The sequence below is a fragment of the Macrobrachium rosenbergii genome, chromosome 8, assembly GCF_040412425.1.
Source record: "Macrobrachium rosenbergii isolate ZJJX-2024 chromosome 8, ASM4041242v1, whole genome shotgun sequence".
Lineage (NCBI taxonomy): Eukaryota > Metazoa > Arthropoda > Malacostraca > Decapoda > Palaemonidae > Macrobrachium > Macrobrachium rosenbergii.
The window spans coordinates 69494544-69517257 of record NC_089748.1 but is presented as its reverse complement, the minus strand read 5'-3'; the positions used below and the strand labels follow the sequence as shown (position 1 = coordinate 69517257).

The following is a 22714-nucleotide window of genomic DNA, read 5'->3' as shown; positions in this document are numbered from 1 at the left end:
AATTCTATTCTTCAGTCGCAAGATGTCTACTACAGAATCCAAGGGCAGACAGTCACTGCAAACCATAAAGGATGACTATAATCTATTCACACGCCTCTTCATATCATGCCAGAACAGACAGTGTGATTTAAATTTATTCTTTCAACTTGAAAATCAAAATTGCCCACCATCACTGGCACAGAATGGACAGATGCATCAGGGCACCAAGTCACAGCTGCTGCCTCTACTAGAACATCATGCATCAGACATCCCTGACAAAGAGCCTACCGCTGATGTTATCATAATGGGTGGTACAGTTCTTATAAATCGTCTGAGACCAACCACGGGGTCTACATTTGAGTCTTATGCTAAAGAAGTCCTATCCAAGATTCAGAGGCGCATACAGAAGATTCAGAAGCACATACAGAAGTACAAGCAAATGCACATTATATTTGATGTGTATAACACAGACAGTACGAAAGCACAAACAAGACAAAAAAGAGGCACAGGAGTTCGCCAGAGAGTAATTAGCAGTAATTAGCACAGCGAAAACTCCTGGCAATTGGGCCAGCTTCCTCAGGAATGCCCACAACAAAATTGAACTATTTGCATATTTGGCAAACACAATCATTTCATCTCAAGCAAATGATACACCATGCATAATTGTCACTAAAGCGGATGCTGCACTTTGTAGCAAAGCTGAACAAGACACTGCTGACCTACAAGGTTGCACTCACGAAGAGGCAGATACTAGAGTCCTTTTACATGCTGCATATGCTGCAAAGCATGAAGATATCTCAAGTCCAATCATATGTAGTACAGACACTGATGTTGTCATCATTGCAGTATCTAGCATAGAAAAAACTGGTTTGGACAAACTATGGATTAAATTTGGTTGAGGAAAAGACACGAGGTGGATACCTATCCACGAAATTGCAGCAGCCATGGGACCAAAAGCCTCAGCCCTTCCCTTTTTCCATGCATTTTGTGGGTGTGACACAGTGTCTGCCTTTTATGGAAAGGGGAAGAAGTCTGCGTGGCAAACATGGACTGTGTTTCAGCATGCCAACCACCTTCACCAAACTAAGTTCAACACCAGCAGCTGTAGAAGATGAAGACCTGCAAATTATTGAAGAGTTCGTGGTGCTAAAGTACGACAGAAGCAGTTCGTATAAAAATGTAAATGATGCTAAACTTGATCTCTTTGCAAGAAATCAAAGCGCTTATGATTGCATTCCCCCTACAAGGACTGCTCTTAGAGAGCACTGCAAGAGAGCTGCCTTTCAAGCAGGGCACATTTGGTGCCAGTCTTTAGTATGACATCCAGTTTTGCCCAGTCCAAGACACTGGGGAAGGCAACAGATTGATGGCACCTGGTTTCCATATTGGACAGATTTGCCAATAGTAGCAAAATCTTGCCAAGAATTGAATAAGTGTGGTGGCAAAAAGGAATGCCATGGCAGGTGCAAGTGCTACAAATCTGGACTTAGCTGCACAGCTCTCTGCAGCTGCACTTGCTAAAACTAATTGATACACTAAACATATTGGTTTCTCTCAGGAGATACATACTTTTTTATCTTTGGTGGCCATTTTGGAAATATGGTGTTCATATGGTGGCCATACTGGAAAGATGGGTTCACTTTAACTCTTAATGACAATAAGAATGCCAAGATACAAATTCTCAATCATTATATGGACAGTATGCAACTTTTATAGGCTTATGAAATGAAAATATTTGAAACATACAGTAAATTTGCTGCCATTTTGGAAAAGTGTCAGCCATCTTGGAAATAGCCAAATATTGAGGTAGCAGGAGGTTGATTTTGATTTATGGGGATACTAAGAGTTCTCATTTCAAATCTGTTCCTTGTATCACCATTTGCACTTTTTTCCCATTATCGTGCTCCACTACTTGTAAGAGAGAGGAAGGAACTTGCTTCCATATATAGTTTGTATTGTGTACAAACAATAAAAAACTAATGGAATGGGGCTCTCCCACCTGTATCTGACCAGTTCCAGCGCATGATGGATTAATTTTCTCCACTGCCTGCTGGTAGAGGATAAAAAGAGAAAGGAAGAAAACCAGTCATCCCATTCATTCTCATTTTCAAAACCAACACCTAAGGAAGATACAAACTGTCCTGCTAGGGGCACTGGATGAGTTACACAAGTTATTGAGCAGCAACCACCAGACCCAAGGAAAAAGTGTCCAAGGACCTATGGACAACACCCCACAAATAGAAGCATGTGAAAGTGGTTTGGCAAAGCCATGTACCATCCTTTAAAATCCTTTGAATTGACAATTTATTTTTGAAAGGGATGGAAGGGCCTAGACCCCTAACACCAGGTGCTCTTGTATGCACTGTGTTGGCATCTGAATGTGAAGAACTGTAGGCTTGCTTGACTACTAAACGTAGCCAAAAGCAGATAGTATTCTTGGACACTTCCTTCTTGTTCCAGCCTGTACTAACTAAAAGTCTTTGACAACCCTGGCTGAGATGTCAAGTCTTTTTAGATAGTTATGCAGTGCCCTTATGGGACATAAAAGCAATTCTTCAGGGAAGGGATAGAAAAAGACTTGAATCTGTTGTCGTGAACTGAGGGATTTTGAGTCTCAGCTACGAATTCCAGGACCAATTCGAAGGCTACAGTCCCCCAACCCCTCATGTGTTTAATGTCAAAAGAGAGTCCATGAAGTTCACTAACTCTCTTAAGAGGCCAAGGCTAGAAGGAAAACTGTCTTGAGGGTTAAATTCCTCTCTGATGAAGCCCATAAGGGTTTGTAAGGACTACATGTGAGACTGCTAAGCACCAGTCTTAGGTCCCAATTAGGAGGTCTAAGATCTCTCGGGGAGCAGGACTTCTCAAAACTCCTGAGAAGAATAGAGATTTCCCATGAAGATGATAGGTTTACATCCTTCAAACATGAACTAAACCTAGAGCAGCCCTATATACCTTGATGGCTGAGAATGAAAGGAGTTTCTCCCTTCAGAGAAAAATGAGGAAATCTACTACTTGTTGAATAGTAGTTCCGACTGGAGACCAATCACAGTAGACGGTCAACTTTCCCTGGTACACGGGTGTATAAGACCTTCTGAGATAACCAGACTTTTCTGATGCTGCTCTGTGAGAAAAGCTTCTCGCTTGCAGGAGACACTGGATACCACAGTCTCCAAACGTGAAGAGATGAGGACCCTATCGACTGGTGAAACTTCACGACGTGTGGTTGGCATAGAAGGTTGTGCCAAGGGGGAAGCTCTCTCGGAGCTTCTGTTAGCAAAGCTAGTAGATCTGTGTCCCAACAGAAAATTACTACTAATATCATTAATTGCTAAAGTAAACAATGTGCCACTAAGAACGCTTCCTTGTGGAAGTTCATTTTCAAGCAGAAATGTCTGACAAAACATCAATTCCCACCTGAACAGCATGGTGTCAAAGTTTTTGATAAATTTTGGTAAACGGCCACTTACGTTAATACCATGTACTGTAATGTTTTTAATATTGCATACCTCCATGTAGTGTCTTGTGCTTTTTGAATGTCAAAAAAGACAGCTACAGTAGTAATTGGTTTTCTTTTGAACCCCCTACATATTTGGTGTTCCAAAATGGACAGAAAATCTAATGTGGATCTATTATATTGTGAACCAAATTGGGTGGGACCCAAAATTTTGTCACAAATGTGCCACAGTAGTTGTGCATTTACCATTTTCTTCAATCAATTGCATACACAACTTAAGGACACTGGTCTATAATTATTTACATTACTAGGATCCTTTCCTGGTTTTGATATATATGAATTATTATTATTGCACTTCACCAATCATCGAAGCCATAAATGAATGTAAAATTATAACAAGTATGATTTTGCCAAAGGTGCTAAGTGGCAGATCATTTCAAAATAAATACTGTCACTTCCAGGAACAGATTTATTACTGTTCAAAAGAGCATACAGTAGGGTCTTGGTTTACGACACACTCAACCCACATCATTTCATGGTTACGTCTCACAATCTCTGATAAATTTATTAAAAAAATCTTGTTCTGTCATTCAGACGTAAATACAAACTTCGCGCAGAAATGACAAATAATGTTGTCTCGCAGCGGAATACGGGGAAGACCGCATCAATCACTCGCTCTCTATTCGCCATCTTGAATTGTGTCTCATTTGCTCTCTCATTTGTGTTGCTTTTTGGGGAATTTTTTAATTGCAATATGACTCCCAAGCAGAAGGCAAACTTTCCTGATGGCAGTGGTACGAAGAAAAAAAAAGCCATTTCCATGGAAGTGAAAGCTGATATGATATAATAAAACTATCTGAAAAGGGCGAAACACTGTTGAATACCAGCCGCACACTTGGGTTTAGTTAACGAACAGTCCTGTTAACGAACAAATCGGGTTACGAACCAGATGTTTGAAAATTTTTGTTCCGGTCTGCGAACCGTGCTTCAGTCCGCACACACGCAAACATTCCCCAAAAGGATCCATTGAAAGCGCTCCAGTTTTTTTAGTGGAGGATGGAGCATCATCATAAGTATGGAGGTCAACAAAATGCAGAGAGAGAGAGAGAGAGAGAGAGAGAGAGAGAGAGAGAGAGAGAGAGAGAGAGACTATTGCCCTAGTTAGGTTGTTACACCAATATATCAATTTGCAAAAGTCGAATATTAGTTGTGCTGAGAATCATGATAATTCTAATTAAACTGTTTTACTGTATCTAATCATACTGCATGTATTATTGTCATATTATTGTATTACAAAATAGGAACAGAGCAATCTGTGCCATTTGCATTCTGATACTTTTTTACAATTACAGTTGACCCTCGTTAATCCAGATATCGGATAAGACGGACACTGAAGAGGGCCAACAGATTTAAAATACATAGTGTTCGACCATGATTTAAGATAGTTACTGTTCCTCCGCTCGTACGCGTACCATTTTCTTTTTTATTTACCAAAGGTAAATAAAAAACTTTCCATTTATATTTTTACTTTATATACACTGTTCTGTATTTGTACTATACTAAACTGAAATCATTTTAACTAGTAACCAATTTAACTTTCGCATAGTATGTACCGTCATTAAGAAACGCTATTGTCTGGAACAGTAAGAAGTGTTGTAGCCAATCACTGAGCATTAACAGTTGTACCTATCTGCTGCCTGACTGGCAGCTACAGTACGATGCTTTGTACATTTTTCAGGAAAGAAAAGACATGATAGGTAAACTTTACGAAGACAAAAGCCAAGTTACTGAACAATAATTGTGTTTACATGGCAAATGACATGAGAGTGACTGAGAAAAAGAAAATTGCCAGTTCCCTCTATGCAGCATATTTCTATCCTCGAGAGACATTAAAGAAAAGAATTTTGTTTTAAAGGTATGTCAATGCAGCATTAGTAAATATCTTCTGGGAAAAAAAAAAAAAAAAAAAAAAAAAAAAAAAAATTTTGTTGCTGAAGAATCTCTGAACTAACAATTTTGCATTCAAAGTAATAAGAGGGAATTCATTTTATTCTTCAGGTAATCAGTAAAATACATAACTATTAAAAACTACGTACATGTATTGTATTCAAAACACATGCACTTATGTCATAGTCAGTTTCTCTGAACAAAAAGTTCTTCCTCAGACAGAATACAGGTAGTTCCTGATTTACGATGGGTCTGGCTTACAACGTTCCGAGGTTACGACGCTTTTCAAATATATTCAACAGAAATTATTTTCCGGGTTATGACGCATGTTCCAGGGTTACGACACGTCATACACCGATCCGACAGAAGAAATATGGCTCCAAAACGGCAGAATAATCAGAGTTTGGAGATTTTCTTGATGAAAAACTCAATAAAAATGCAGTTTACATCGTTTTCAATACACCCAAAGCATTAAAAGTAAGGTTTTCTTAGGATTTTTTACGATTTTCAACGATTTTTCCGTTTACAAAGATTTTCGGTTTACGACACGGTGTAAAAACGGAACCCCCATCGTAAAACGGGGCTGCCTGTACAGCTAAAACCTGACTGGCTGGCTGGTTGCCATGGAGATCTGCTAGCCAATGACAGCCCTCTACTTCTGTTCTATTTATACACATATGTCATGACGGCACTAAGTATCAACGTTGCCATGATCATCATTATTTGACTGCTGATGGCAAAAATTACTCAATCTGCTTTATACAATTATTTCTTCATGAAAACAAGAATTCAACAATAATTTTAGCTTTAATATAGTGGTATGAAAAATCCCACAACAGTCTGTCGTGGTGATGCGTCATCACTTGCGAATCCTATTCCCAGACCGTCCTTAGCTTTATGTCTGCAAACTGATGACGATGTTAGTAACAATTTAAAAACAACCCTCTCCAAGATCGATATGATGAAATGTATTTTATAGTCTTATCGTTAAAATTCACAAGTTGAATTACAATTACAGTATTTTGATCATGTATATTTTTGCATTTTACGGAATGTTTTTGTTGAAAACAACATGTGTTAGTGAACTTATGGTTTTAACTGTCCCACTATTTTATTACTGATGATCTCAATTATCTCTTATTCATATAGCAGTATCATAATATAAATAATAATAAGCTATAATGAATAAATAAGTAAAATGAAAAAAAAAATGAAAAAACAGAAAAAACGTTTTCGCTGCAATAGTGATGTTTGATTATGCTCCTGACCCCACAGTTCCAAAATCCGAAAAATTCCAAAAACCGAAACACATCTGACCCCGAGGATTTCGGGTAAAGGAATGTGTACCTGTAATCTATATTTCATCATCTTACTTTTCATTTTAGAGACTCCACTTCTTTTTATTTAACAATTATGCATTCATGTCTCGGCCTAGGCATCTAATACATATGCGGCTGAATTCATCATGCTTCATTCTTCATTTTTCATATTATAACATGAGTTTTAATTCAGACCTTTCTACATTGGTTTATTATTTGTACTCTTTATAAAAATAATGAAATAAAGCACAGTATATTTATAAGTATTTACAGTACAGGTATATATATACTGTATAGATATCGCCTGTTAAACTGGACTATCAGCTAAGATGGACAGCGTGGCTCTCCTATTAGTCCGTCTTAATGAGGGTCGACTGTATCGTATTAGTATTACAAAATATGAACTGAGTGATCTGTGCCATTTGCATTATGATTTTGTTTACATTCTTAAAATCATCGGCTGATTGCATTTTACTGACATCATCACTGACTTTAGTTGCCGAATGAAACTTAACTCAATGATACATTTCTTTCGTAAATGATCAAATCTGGGTTTAGAATTTATTTATAACGCAATACATCAAATGAAATACATGTGTGATTTGTCAGTTTCAGGCATTGCTTTTCCCTCCAAATTGTTTTGGAGTCTTGCTAATTATTGGTTTCTTTAGCCACAGCTATAATACCTGGTGCTTGAAGTTAGTGGCATACTTTCTTAACACCTTCTCCATTGCATGACGGATGGATAAAAATGTATTTGATTTTTATTTATGGAAAATACATTGAAAATAAGCAAGTTTTTAACAAGACAATTGTAACACCTCTTGGTAAAAGTGTGTTATTTATGGTAACTAACATTGGCAAACAGCTATTTATTAATATAAACTGCAGGACAGTAAAAGCTTTAGCATAATTTTAAGAGATGAGAGCAACATAAATTAATAAAGAAACAGTCACAATAACTCAAGGGAGCTGGTAAGCGAGTGGTGTACCCACTAAGAGCGCCTGATTTGAAAAAACAGTTTGGCACTCGATCTGAAGACGAAACCCTCAAATTGACATTTCCATTTTGCACTGATATATCTATAAGTATGATATACCACAGTCTGTCATTTCGGTGAGCTACTGTATTTGTATATAATTAAGGTTATTTTAATTTAAGTCTATATTCTTTGTCCCAGAAAAAAGAAATGTTAAAAAACTCAGTGTTTCTGAGGTTTGAATGAATCATTTGTATTCACATTATTTTACAAGGGAAAAATTGATTCAGGTCGCTAACTTTTTGGGTCATGAACTGCGTCCTCGAACAAATTAAGTTTGTGAACCAAGGTATAACTGTATATATACACTAGTACATGCATTCTTTAGACCTTGCATGGTGATTCTGCCCACAGTCTAAGCATTTGGGTTCACCACATTTCCATGTGGGTCATGTTCGTTAGATCCGCAATACACACATGTATTTTAGCAATTTTTCTTTGTATGTGCATACTTATACAGTTTTGGCACTGTAGTGTTTTTCGGACATATGGTCTTAATTCTCTGTTTTAGCCCATAATTTCAACTTTTGATAGTGTAGCCACTGTTTATCCTCAATGAATGATGCTGATAATCCTTGGCAAGGCACCTCAATGTGCATCCTTTCACCAAATGGAAGATATACCTCATTAATGAAAGGAAAACTGGTTGAGGTTGAGCATATGAAATTTTGGGACAGAGTGGTCTTTCCTGAAACTGAATGGCACTGGGTCTCTCCTTCAGTAGGAATTCAGAAACCAATGATGGAGACGGTTATCCTGCCTAATGATATGGCAATGAAAGCCAAACAGAAGTAACCATACTAATGACAGCCATAGAAGCATCGTTTCTCCAGCTTAATGGAAAATATAGTACAACAATAATTTTACAGAACCAATAACCTCACTGGGAGGCATCAGACTTCTGTCTCTTCATTTTTGAAACAGTCGACCATGTGAAGACAGAATTTCAGAATTTTGTGATGACTGGGAAACGGAAGTTTATGGCAGAAATAAGGCCATTTGTCTCCACCATCCCAGTATCAACCACATATGTCTTTAATGTCTGAATGACATTTCAGACGTCGAGTGTTAATTTAATAAGAAGTTTTCTAATTTTAAAGCTGATATTTTTTTGTCGGTTTCCACTTCCAAAGAGAGAGCAAAGTGTGTCAAGGTTAGGTCTTGTCCATATCTAGTTTTCCTTGGCCTTCTATATGGTATTAATGTATTAATTCCATCTTTATTTAACTGAACTGAGTGTCCTTCAGAGTCTTCCACTGGCAAGCCAGAGGTCAAAAGGTTTATGGGTTGTGTCACCATATGACAATGTATTTTAATTTCGTCTAGGATGACAGTCCCTCTCACCAAGGAAGCCCAACAGGAGGAGGAGCAAAACTGTTACCCACAGTAGTAACTGCTCTGGGGTCCTCACCTGGATACACACTGTGACCCTCAGTGCCTTAAGAGGTCGTCAGTCTATCGAGATCGGACCCAGCACTGAGGGCAAGGTTTGGCGTAAATTTCACCTCGCTCAGTTACGTCAGGTGCTCCAGTTTTACAAGCAGAGTGTCATGCTGTCCACCTCCACCCTCCATCTAAGTTATAAGAGCAGTCTTTTCCATATTTCAGTGTCATGCAAATGTCATCAATAATACAGGAAGAGGGAAGCAAGAAAACAGAGGAAGGAGTAAAAGGATAAAGGATTCCCAAAGTTTGGCTGAACCCGCTGCAGAGATGGAAGGTATAAGAGTGCATTCAGTCCCTACAGTGGGTCCCTAAGGCTCCTACCTCTTCAAGAGGTTGGGATCAGTGGGGTCTAATACACTAAACCTAACACTTGCTCTATTGGTTGTACCACCACTGCAGGTTAACCCTTCCTGCCCAATTGACGATCATATTACGCTAATAACCCCTACCCCCTTCTTGTCTGACTAGCGTAATTGAGCGTAAAATTTACCGACATTTTTCGACGTGTGGTAGGGGTAAATTTTTTTATTTTCGGACAGTTGGTGGTTTCCATAGGCTAAAGCATACCTTGGACCGTAACTCAGGCATCGACACGCTTCAGGCAAGCAGTGCCTATACTGCGCATGCGCAATTCCCGGCATAGTAAATTTCCCACAATGAAATCAGCTGATCCTACCCACGTTTCTCTCTGTTATCTTACATTTTTTTTTATAAAATGTAGGATTACATTATTGGAAACACTCTGTTTGGTATCCTCTATTTTCTATAAATTTTTAGTTCTCTACTGCGCATGCATACAAATCCATGGCGTAGTAAAATTCTCACAATGACATCAGCTGATCGCACCGCAGGCCTGACAGGCCACACTTCTGTCAGAGACCATAAATGCGAGGCTGGGTAAACACGTGTGGCTGTTTACATACAGCGGCGTCAATCGAGAACAGTCTCCAACATGCTTTCGCAAAGTTTTTACGGTAAAACTAGCGGAAATTTGTTAGTGCATCACATAAGAGATGTCTGGATTTTAGGCAGGGCTCTGAATCTCATTTTCATTATCATATATATCGATATTTAGAGAATTTTGTTGGCTTTCTCATAAAAAATAATTCATTCACCCAACTGTTATAGCTTTTGAGCTCTGAACGATAATGTTGACAACGGTAACATTTTTTTTTGTTTCGAACAGCTTATAACGTCAAAATAAAACTGTTGCTGTTACCAAAGCCATTTTTCTTGACTCACTTTATTCCTCAACCTTTCCTCTACATTTTTGTATATTTACAAAGTAATTTCTATGAAAAATCCGAGGTAGGGCTCTTCAAAAAAAATGTCTAGCGATAATTCTCACCTTATGCCTTCATGCGCGCTCTGTTTCTTACCCACTTTTCTATCAATTTTCACCAACTGAACTTATTCGTTTTTTCATTTTTTTATATGTCGATATTTAGAGAATTTTCTTGGCTTTCTCATAAAAATAATTCATTCGCCTAACTGTTATAGTTTTTGAGCTACTTAACAATAATGTTGACAACGGTAACTTTTTTTTCGTTTGATCAATTATAACGTCAAAATGAAACTGTTCGTTACCAAAGCCATTTTTCTTGACTTTCCCTTTATTCTTCAACTTTTCCTCTACTTTTCGTATATTTACAAAGTAATTTCTATGAAAAATAACCGAGATAGGGCTCTTCAAAAAAAAATTTTCTTGCGATAATTCTCACCATAGGCCGGCAGAGCGCTCTGTTTCTCACCCTCTTTTCTATCAATTTTTTCACCAACTGGACTTATTCGTTTTCCATTTTATATGTCAATATTTAGGGAATTTTATTGGCTTTCTCATAAAAAATTATTCATTCGCCTAACTGTTATAGCTTTTGAGCTACGAACGATAATGTTGACAACGGTAACATTTTTTCGTTTCAATCAAATTATAAATCAAAATAAAACTGTTGCCGTTACCAAAGCCATTATTCTTGACTCTCACTTTATTCTACAACTTTTCCTCTACATTTTCTTATATTTACAAAGTAATTTCTATGAAAAATAACCGAGATAGGGCTCTTCAAAAAAACTTTTTCTAGCGATAATTCTCACCATAGGCGGGCAAATCGCTCTGTTTCTTACCCTCTTTTCTATAAATTTTTCACCAACTGAACTTATTCGTTTTTCATTGTTTTATATATCAATATTTAGAGAATTTTGTTGGCTTTCTCATAAAAAATAATCCATTCGCCTAACTGTTATAGCTTTTTGAGCTACGAACGATAATGTTGACAACGGTAACATTTTTTTTTCGTTCAATTAATTTATAACGTCAAAATAAAACTGTTGCCGTTACCAAAGCCATTTTTCTTGACTCTCACTTTATTCTACAACTTTTCCTCTACATTTTCGTATATTTACAAAGTAATTTCTATGAAAAATAACCGAGATAGGGCTCTTCAAAAAAACTTTTTCAGCGATAATTCTCACCATACCGGGCAAAACCGTCGCTCTGTTTCTTACCCTCTTTTCTATAAATTTTTTCACCAACTGGACTTATTTGTTTTTCATTGTTTTATATATCAATATTTAGAGAATTTTGTTGGCTTTCTCATAAAAAATAATCCATTCGCCTAACTGTTATAGCCTTTGAGCTACGAACGATAATGTTGACAACGGTAACATTTTTTTTCGTTTCAATCAATTTATAACGTCAAAATAAAACTGTTGCCTTTACCAAAACCATTTTTCTTGACTCTCACTTTATTCTACGACTTTTCCTCTACATTTTCGTATATTTACAAAGTAATTTCTATGAAAAATAACCGAGATAGGGCTCTTCAAAAAAAACTTTTTTCTAGCGATAATTCTCACCATACGCGGGGCAAATCGCTCTGTTTCTTACCCTCTTTTCTATAAATTGTTTCACCAACTGGACTTATTCGTTTTTCATTGTTTTATATATCAATATTTAGAGAATTTTGTTGGCTTTCTCATAAAAATAATCCATTCGCCTATCTGTTATAGCCTTTGAGCTACGAACGATAATGTTGACAACGGTAACATTTTTTTCGTTTCAATCAATTTATAACGTCAAAACGAAACTGTTGCCGTTACAAAGCCATTTTTCTTGACTCTCTCTTTATTCTACAACTTTTCCTCTACATTTTCGTATATTTACAAAGTAATTTCTATGAAAAATAAATCAAGATAGGGCTCTTCAAAAAACTTTTTCTAGCGATAATTCTCACCATATGGGCAAATCGCTCTGTTTCTTACCCTCTTTTCTATAAATTTTTCACCAACTGGACTTATTTGTTTTTCATTGTTTTATATATCAATATTTAGAGAATTTTGTTGGCTTTCTCATAAAAATAATCCATTCGCCTAACTGTTATAGCTTTTGAGCTCTGAACGATAATGTTGACAACGGTAACATTTTTTCGTTTCAATCAATTTATAACGTCAAAATGAAACTGTTGTCATTACCAAAGCCATTTTCTTGACTCTCACATTATTCTTCAACTTTTCCTCTACATTTTCGTATATTTACAAAGTAATTTCTATGAAAAATAACCGAGATAGGGCTCTTCAAAAAATCTTTTCCTAGCGATAATTCTCACCATACGCCGGGCAGAGCGCTCTGTTTTCTTCCCTTTTTTCTATCAATTTTTCACCAGCTGGACTTATTCGTTTTCCATTCTTTTATATGTCGATATTTAGAGAATTTTGTTGGCTTTCTCATAAAAAATAATTCATTCGCCTGACATTCATAGTTTTTGGGTTTCTGAACGAAAAAATGAAAATAAATAAAGATTTTTTTTTTCGCAATAACTCACATTTTTTTGTATTTAGAGGGCTGGGACTCTTACTCTGACTATTCCACCATAAAATATAAACATTTAGAAAAAAAAAGGACAGCAAAATGAACGTTGTTGGCATAAAATTTATATTTTTGCTGAATTTTCGAAATAATTATTTTTCGCACTGTCGAAGCGCTCCCAGACACATCGGGCTCATGTGCCCTCAGTGATGTGATAACTATACAGATATGAAAGGGTTAAAATATCTACCTCTTGTTACAAGGAGAGTTCCTCTGACTCCTTTTCCTCCTCATGGCATGGTTGGGATAAATTATTTTCCTTTCTGGTCCAATTATACAGTATTGAGTTTTAACCACTAAAAATACTGGTTTACTAATAAGGTACCTTTCCATTTCATTAACTGTTGTTAACCCTAGAACTTTTGGCTCCAAAGGCCTCAACTTTACATAGTAGTAATGACAAAGAATCTTCCCACTTAAAAAGCTATTCAGGCCATTTTAAAATGACAGGTGTGACGAAAATAAAAATTAAAACCTAAAATTTTTCTATTCATAGAAACCTATCCCTACAACACAAAATAACCTGGAGCCCTCTCCCTGACCCCACTTCTTTCTGATGCTAATTCAGACAACACTTTGAATGATTTTACTGGCATGAGGGTTGCTCTTGACTCCAGATGTGCAAACAGTGAGGTGAAAGCTTTTTTTCTATACTTAAAGTGTACCTAGAATAGGTTGTAGAGTATTGCACATTTAAGGCTATCATAAAGTGATAGGTTTGTAAAGAAAAACCAATATTGGATTTCAAAAACTATATTTCTTAAAAACTTAAGATTTTCCTTTTTATTCAGGTATTAAAATTTTTAAACAGTGCTGCATTACTTCTAAACTGACTTAAAAAGAAAAGGGTATTTCCATAAGCAGGTATTTGTAGGATTTAGCAGATGAAAATACATATCAACAAAATAACAATAATCATTAGATGCATCTCGTAAACATTATTATACTATAATAGGCATCAGCAAATTCTTAACACCAAAAGCTAAATAAGTTAGCTCAGTGGTCATGTAAAATACTTAATAATAATAATAATAATAATAATAATAATAATAATAATAATAATATGGGCACCGTGGCAGAGTGGTTTAGCTCATCAATGGACTGGTTAAGCAACATTAGGGCTGGTCAGTCATTGGATGGATGACCGCTCTCCTCGGCGTTGATACCTTGGGAAAGGATCTTTACCATAATTTCCTCAGTCTACTCAGCTGCAAATGAGTACCTACTCTTGATGGGGTAGGGTCCAGCTATGGGTTAAATAGCAAAACTCAGCAATGATGTAAATAAATGAAAGAATAAATGACAACAACATAAATGGAACCTCTGGCAACAGAGGAGCTTTGTCAGGCAGCCAGGTATACAACCCAGTCGACGGGGAAGACGGTCAGGTACTTGGAGGTCGTCATCCAGCAACTGACCACCACAAAAACAGTAACCAGCAACCAGAGACTGGAACTACAGAGGCAAACCAGAAGAAGAAATGGACAAGAGAAGAAAATAAGGAAATATGGAGATGCTACATCAGAAGCAACCCGAGAGAAAGTGGATACAGAAGAAGACTGGTAAATATCTGGAATGAGAGAAATAACACCTCTCAAACAGAGCAGAGGCTGGCAGACCAAGTAAGGAACATAAAGAAAAAGAGCTGACTCTCCACAACAGAAAGAGAGGAACTGGAAAGAGAAAACACCCAGCAACGGACAAGACAACGAACTAAGAGATGATGACACAGAAAACAACAGGAATGATGAGCTACCAAACAACGACACACGAGGAAACACCGAAGATGTAACAGAGAGGTCAGAATAAGGGAAAAGATTAGACAATGGATGAAGCCAGATACAGGAAGAGCAAAGATCCCCTCCATGAAAGCCTACAACACAAAGAAACTAAGGGAAAAAATAAGCGAAGTTAATGAAATAATGAGACTAACCTACACCATCAGTATCACAGAAATAAATAACCTGGCATATGCAGGAGCAAGACTAGTAGTAGAACTCATGGGGATACAAACACCAACACCCCATCACAACCAACCCAACAGAAACTAAAACAGCAATGGCCTTGGAAAAGGCGCCTGGAAAAACAAATCATGGCAATGAGATCTGACTTGAGTAAACTGAAAGAGGAGGCAGAAAAGAGGCTAAGAAGCAAGAAAACAAGAGAGGAACTGAATGAGAAATACAAAGTACAGGAGAGGGGACTAAACAACACAACAGGAGATATAAAACAGAGGCTTAAAGCCAAAGCACATAAGATCCAATGGTACATGAACAGGAATAAAGGATACCAACATGACAAACTCTTCACAACCAACCAGAAAAGACTATACTGTACAGCCAACTAAGAGGGGAAGACAACCACCAGGATATTCCTGAAGCCGAACCAAGTAAGAGACTCTGGGAAAACATATGGAGCAATCTGGTATCACACAATAAACATGCAACATGGCTCCAGGAAATCAAGGCAGAAGAAATGGGGAGAATAAAACAAAGATTCACCGAGATCACGACAGACACAGTCAGACACCAACTAAAGAAAATGCCCAACTGGAAAGCCCCTGGTCCCGATGAAGTCCATGGATACTGGCTCAAAAACTTCAAGGCCCTACACCCACGAATACCAGAACTACTCCAGCATTGTATCACAAACCACCATGCTCCCAAATGGATGACCACAAGGAGAACATCCTTAGTACAGAAAGACAAGAACAAGGGAAATATAGCAAGTAATTACAGGCCTATCACCTGCCTACCAATAATGTGGAAGTTACTAACATGTATCATCAGTGAAAGGCTATACAACTACCTAGAGGATACAAACACCATCCCCCACCAACAGAAAGGCTGCAGAAGGAAGTGTAGGGGCACAAAGACCAGCTCTAATAGACAAAATGGTAATGAAGAATAGTAAAGAAGGAGAACCAACCTAAGCATGGCATGGATTGACTACAAGAAAGCCTTGACATACCACACACGTGGCTAATAGAATGCCTGAAAATATATGGGGCAGAGGGAAACACCATCAGCTTCCTTAAAAATACAATGCACAACAGGAGAGGGATCTTTCAAGGTGACTCACTGTCCTCACTACTTGTAGTAGACATGATTCCCATGACAATAGTACTGCAGAAGATGGATGCTGGGTACCAACTCAAGAAAGGAGGCAACAGAATTAACCATCTGATGTTCATGGACAACATCAAGCTGTATGGTAAGAGCATCAAGGAAATAGACACCCTAATCCAGACTGTAAGGATTGTATCTGGGGACATCAGGATGGCATTTGGAATAGAAAAATGCACCTTGGTCAACACACAAAAGGCAAAGTAACAAGGACTGAAGGGATAAAACTACCAGACAGGGATAACATCAAACACATAGATGAGACAGGGTACAAATACCTGGGAATAATAGGAGAGGATATAAAACACCAAGAGATGAAGGACATGATCTGGAAAGAATATATGCAGAGACTTAAGGCAATACTCAAGTCAAAACTCAGCACCGGAAACATGATCAAAGCCATAAACACATGGGCAGTACCAGTAATCAGATGCAGTGCAGTAGTGGAATGGATGAAGCCTGAACTCCGCAGCATAGACCAGAAAACTAGAAAACACATGACAATACACAAAGCACTACACCCAAGAGCAAATACACAGACAGACTATACATAACACGAAAAGGGGGGGGAGAGGGCTACTAAGCATAGAGGACTGTGTCAACATCGAGAGCAGAGCACTGGGGCAATGTCTGAAAACCAGTGAAGATGAGTGGCTAAGGAGTGCATGGGAAGGAGGACTGATAAAAGCAGATGAAGACCCAGAAATATACAGAGAAGAAGGATGAAAAACAGAGCAGAGGAATGGCACAACAAACCAATGCATGGACAGTACATGAGACAAACAAAAGAACTGGCCAGCGATGAAACATGGCAATGGCTACAGAGGGGAGAACTCAAGAAGGAAACAGAAGGAATGCTAACAGTGGCACAAGATCAGGCCTGAGAACCAGGTATGTCCAAAGAACAACAGATGGAAAAAAATAACATCTCACCCATATGCAGGAAGTGCAATATGAAAGATGAGACCATAAACCACATAGCAAGCGAATGTCCGGTGCTTGCACATAAACAGCACAAAAAGAGGCACGATTCAGTAGCAAAAGCCCTCCACTGGAGCCTGTGCAAGAAACACCAGCTAGCTTGCAGTAACATGTGGTATGAACACCAACCTGAGGGAGTGATAGAAAACGATCAGGCAAAAATCCTCTGGGACTATGGTATCAGAACAGATAGGGTGATATGTGCCAATAGACCAGAAGTGATGCTGACTGACAAAATCAAGAGGAAAGTATCACTCATTGATGTGGCAATGCCATGGGACACCAAAGTAGATGAGAAAGAAAGGAAAAAAATTTACAAGTATCAAGACCTGAAAATCGAAATAAGAAGGATATGGAATATGCCAGTGGAAATTGTACCCATAATCATACGAACACTAGGCACGATCACAAGATCCCTGAAAAGAAATCTGGAAAACTAGATGCTGAAGTAGCTCCAGGACTCATGCAAAAAAAGTGTGCTACTAGAAACAGCACACATAGTGAGAAAAGTGATGGACTCCTAAGGAGGCAGGATACAACCCAGAACCCCACACTATAAAAACCACCCAGTCGAATAGGATGACTATGATAGACACACACAAAAAAAATAATAATTAATAATAATAACAAAGAAACCAGGTGGCAGTAACAAATTTAAACATAACTAACTTTACCTTCTTTAAGTAACTAATCCAAGTGTTCTTTTCTGTTGGATGTTTAGAATTTGTGTCAAGATCTGTAACCATGGCAATTCTATATCTTATGTATCCACGGTCACTGTACACAGGAGCCGTAAGAGGGTAAGTGCTGAAAGAAAAAATACACATCTTAAATTATGCTTTGTTTTACGAATACACATCATTTTACTTTGTGTAATGCTTTTGGCCCAATGGTTAGCTGAATTCTTCATAAAATAAGATTTTACACAATTCTTGTAACAAAGGTGAAGCCCTCTATTACCAGTCACTCTAACTCCTGGATTTTTTTAAGCTCAAGTTACGGAGTAAATTAAAATGTTGGTGTTGAGAGGATGAAACTGTATAAAATATGAGGTCTGTATTAATGAAACAAAGTTTAATTTCATACTACATTTAACACAATAAAAAAAAAACACATTTTACCTATACAATTACCACTTACAAGGGAGGCTTATAAAATAACGGAAGCATTATTCAGTGGTACCTGATAATATGACAGATTTTTAACATAATTTGTATTTTTCCTAACATACAAACCTGGGGTCTTTACATATGGGATTAACTTTCAGCAAGCTGGAAATCTGGCTTTTAAACTTTTGCAAGGTGGTTATGGTAGGGGCAAAAGCACCGCCCACCAGTCGGAGTGCATTCAATTCTATGCAGTCAGTTTACCTTTTGGCCTAGGTAAGAGAATGAGGGGTGGTAAGAGCTTTATGTAGGCTATCTTAGAAAAAATACAAATTACTTTAAAAATTTGTCATTTGTTCCTACAAGAATACAAAATCTCGGTCTTTACGTATAGGAGACTTACTTTTGGAGGAAGGATTCTGAGTAAATCTCTGAACTGACTGGTAGTTTGGCTCACCTGGCTACTCTCTTCCTGGTCATGAAAGAGCAGAGGAAGGAGACCATACCTCTGATCTATTGAAGAAGAGAGATGTTGAATCGTCACACTTCTGGGTATTTCAAATTAAAGGAATGTAATATCCTTGATTCGAAAAGGTTGTCACCACTGGTACAGTCAAGGGGGGAGCAGCAGTGCTGGCAACCGTAGAGGCAGACGACATGGGAAACAAGAGGACAGGAAATGGGAAAATAGGCCACTGTAGGTTGGTACTCCTGGAAGGCCTAGAGAAGCCCAGATGCCAACCATCTTCTGTGCCTCCAAACCTGAAATAGAACAAGACGGCAGCAGGGGCAGCCAGAGAAAAAATATCTCATGACCCCTCACCCGAAACTTCCAAAGACAAAGCTATGGAAGAATGGGTAGGGGTAAAATCTTCCAAGGAAGAAGAAGCAACTGCAGGAAGATTGGGAATACAAGTAACCAGAAAGAGACTGAGAACCGGCCACTGAAGGAGGAGAAAACCCCTTCCAAGATGGTGCCTTCTTCCTCCTCTGATGCTTTCTCTTGGAAAAAATCCTCCACTGCTCAGGAGGCCAAGAATGACATTCAGAGAGGGGAGGGGAGGGGAGCAAGCCTTTGACTCACACCCCTGGAAGGTCTAGATAAGCTCAGATGCCGGCCATCTTCTGTGCCTCCAAACCTGAAATAGAACAAGACAGCAGCAGGGGCAGCCAGAGAGAAAATATCTCATGACCCCTCACCCGAAACTTCCAAAGGCAAAGCTATGGAAGAATGGGTAGGGGTAAAACCTTCCAAGGAAGAAGAAGCAACTGCAGGAAGATTGGGAATAGAAGGAACCAGAAAGAGACTGAGAACTGGCCATTGAAGGAGGAGAAAACCCCTTCCAAGATGGTGCCTTCTTCCTCCTCTGATGCTTTCTCTTGGCAAGAATCCTCCACTGCTCAAGAGGCCAAGAATGACATTCAGAGAGGGGAGGGGAGCAAGCCTTTGACTCACACCCCCCGCACCCCCAACAAAGACAGGTCAAAAAACAAGACAGGAACTCCCACTGGTCCTGGAGAGCAAGTCGGGACCAAATGCACTTTCAAAGATCTTGTGACATCAACCTCCGTATTCAGGGAGAGGGGGGAAAACTTCCTAGGTTTAGGTAAGCAGTATCATTGTATGACTGAATACGAAACCCTCGCCTGGAAACTTAAGAAAAACCTGCCTTGTCTCGAACCTCTCAATTTACACAACATCTGAAAGACTAATACATACAACAATCCAAGAAATTGTGTAGTCGAAAAGGAAAAACATTGCTTGTTCATGGAAAGTCATTTCAGAACAAAGATGAAAAGAACGTCGGAGAGGGAAGTTCTCAAACGAGGTTGAGAGACATCTAAAAAAAGAACAGATGGCATCGAGAATTGGAAACTATCCCTCCAACTCTCCACAGTTATGTGAAAAAAGAAAAAAAAAACAGAATACACAAAACAAACACCAAGGAGAAGGTGTTGGGTTTGCATAAATACGAAAAAGTAACATGATATATAAGGAGAAAGGCTCAAAAACTTTTGCAAGCTAAAATGAGTCAATATGGCTATGTAGCAAGAATAAGTGAATATATTACTGAGACATAGAAAAACATGTTGAAATTTTCAGTATATCAATATATGCAAAGTATAAAAAAAAAATTGTAAACATTATAAAAACAAAAATATTCAAATACAGAAGGTATAGTCTAACAGCAGGACAGAGAAATAAACATACATCTATGCTAGACTGCTGCCAAAAGAAAACTGACTGCATAGAACTGAATGCACTCTGACTCGGTGGGTGGTGCTTTCGCCCCTACCATCGGTAACTGTTACTTTAACCATCTTGCAAAAGTTTAACGGCCAAATTTCCAGCTGGCTGAAAGTTAATCCCATATGCAAAGACCGAGGGTTTGTATTCGTGTAGGAGCAAGTAATACTTTCTGAGGTTCAATTATTGAGGAAATGCTCATCCAAAAAGGTAAAACTGTGAAGTAATTTCAGAATTTAGGAAAACTATTCATAAGAACTCACCTTGAATTAGTAGCTATGGTAAGTAAAAAATAAGTTGGCTACAGTGTTGTAAGAGGGAGAGTTGTGAAATTTAATGGAGCTTCCAATTACCCTCCTACCCCATTCCCACTAGTCTTATCAAAAATACTTTCATCCTTGGGCATGATTTTTTGCATACATGACAGGCACTGCTTAACACTGAATAAAAGCTGTTTTTTATTGTTCAAGATTCACCATGACTACCTCTTAATTTTGAAAAGTACAGTCATCTAGTTCACCCTAATAGCCTGCAAGGGAGGGACTGAGCAGAACATCACTTTTCAGTGTACTATATACAATGCTTCACAACTGCAACAAGCCAGAAATCTTAAAATTTTATGTGATTCTTGGAAGTCATTTTAATAACAATGATATGCAACAGAATGTATTGTGATTCTTGAACATGGAAAAAATATAAGCAAAGCAAGTGCCAATAATGCGCATGATGAGAAGTTGGAAACTGTAAGGGGAAGTAATGAAGGACAAGATGCCAATAACAACTATGGCACTAAGACTTCCCAAATCAACCATATCCTTGGTCACCCAACAGATACCATAGATGTCATACTTGCGGTTGGGGATGAGTTATCTATGGCTGCCAAAAGATCATGCAGATGCATATCATAATCATGAAAAAGAAAAAGCTCTTTTTATCTGGGTTCATGGTAAGAATAGAAGGTGGTTGAGCGTATCTACCTAAATGATCTTGACCAGAGGTTTTGGATTAGTTCAAACACCTGAAGGATCACGTCTGTGTCCCAGATTATAGAGAACCTTTGCTGCAAGCTATGGTTGCTAAGAATAGGGATGAAATAAGATGTGCTGCAGGTCTTTTCTCCCTTGTCAGCACAAGTATGCTGAAACATTATGAAAAGAGAGTGCACATGCCAAAACAAAACTTAATTGTACAATAGAAAATAAAATGAAGGCTGAGCTAATTCTAAACCCAGAGGCAACTGTTACAGAGTAGACAACAGGAATTAAGGAGCTAAATTAACTAAAACTTGAGCAAACAAAGCACTTAGATAATGTTATGTTAACAGCATGAACATCAAAACACAACCCTGTGAGCTGAAATGAAGTAAGAAGCAACTTTGCAAAAAAAAAAGATGATGATTCATAAATATAGGAATGAAAACAATGGAAGGAAGTAAGGACAGCACACAACTCACAGCAACAAGATTGACAAGAAGAAGGTTGTTGGATGTGGGCATGAAGGCAAATAACAATAACAAACACAACACACTTGGAGTTGCAATGATAATGCAATGCCAATAAAAAAGTGACAAAGCAAATGACAAAACCACAACAAAAGAGGACGAAGGCACACAGCTGAATTAGAAGTACTAGCTTCCTGTCAAGATGTAGGGATTGACAGAAAATACACGATGACTTTTCTCTTCTTGAATTGATGAGCTTTATTTTTCTGGATGCATTCTGCCAGTGTAAGACCATTCATGACGAATGGGCTGTATTTACAAATACTCTTGAATATGTGCACTAAAATGGAGAATATTAAGAAAAATAAAGTTACTACTTGAGCGAAGGGCTTAAGGGCAGTGGAAAACTTTTTTTAGAGCAATGGGTCAACCTCTGAATACGCAAAAATTGCTGCAGCCAATTACTGTACATCTACCTTCATGCAAACGCCACTAAGCTTTCTATATTTGTACCTCCTTGGCTTGTACAGTATTTATGTATGCACTTAAGATTCTCATACCACAACTTTTCAAGAAACACGAATTATATAAAATGAATTTCCCACAAGCTTTAGTACTGTGACGAGTTTCATACCCCATGTGCATTTTCCCCTTACCATTAAGGGGGCTTTATTTTAGCTTTTAATTACATGAGTTTAGAGTGAGCTCTCTCCCCTTTCCTTTGTCCTGTTCTCTTGAACTCTCATTAGGTGTAGGTCTT

The 22714-nt window shown here is 38.1% G+C and overlaps 1 protein-coding gene across 6 annotated transcripts in view; it reads right to left on the bottom strand.

The window, feature by feature from the left end:
* Positions 1-22714, bottom strand: part of LOC136840959 (soluble calcium-activated nucleotidase 1) — a 103972-nt gene that overhangs the window by 36307 nt on the left and 44951 nt on the right. For all 6 annotated transcript variants that reach the window (XM_067107948.1, XM_067107946.1, XM_067107945.1 and 3 more), the window contains one exon: positions 17834-17966. In XM_067107948.1, coding sequence (XP_066964049.1) covers positions 17834-17966 — 133 coding nt within the window. The remainder of the gene's footprint in view (positions 1-17833; positions 17967-22714) is intronic.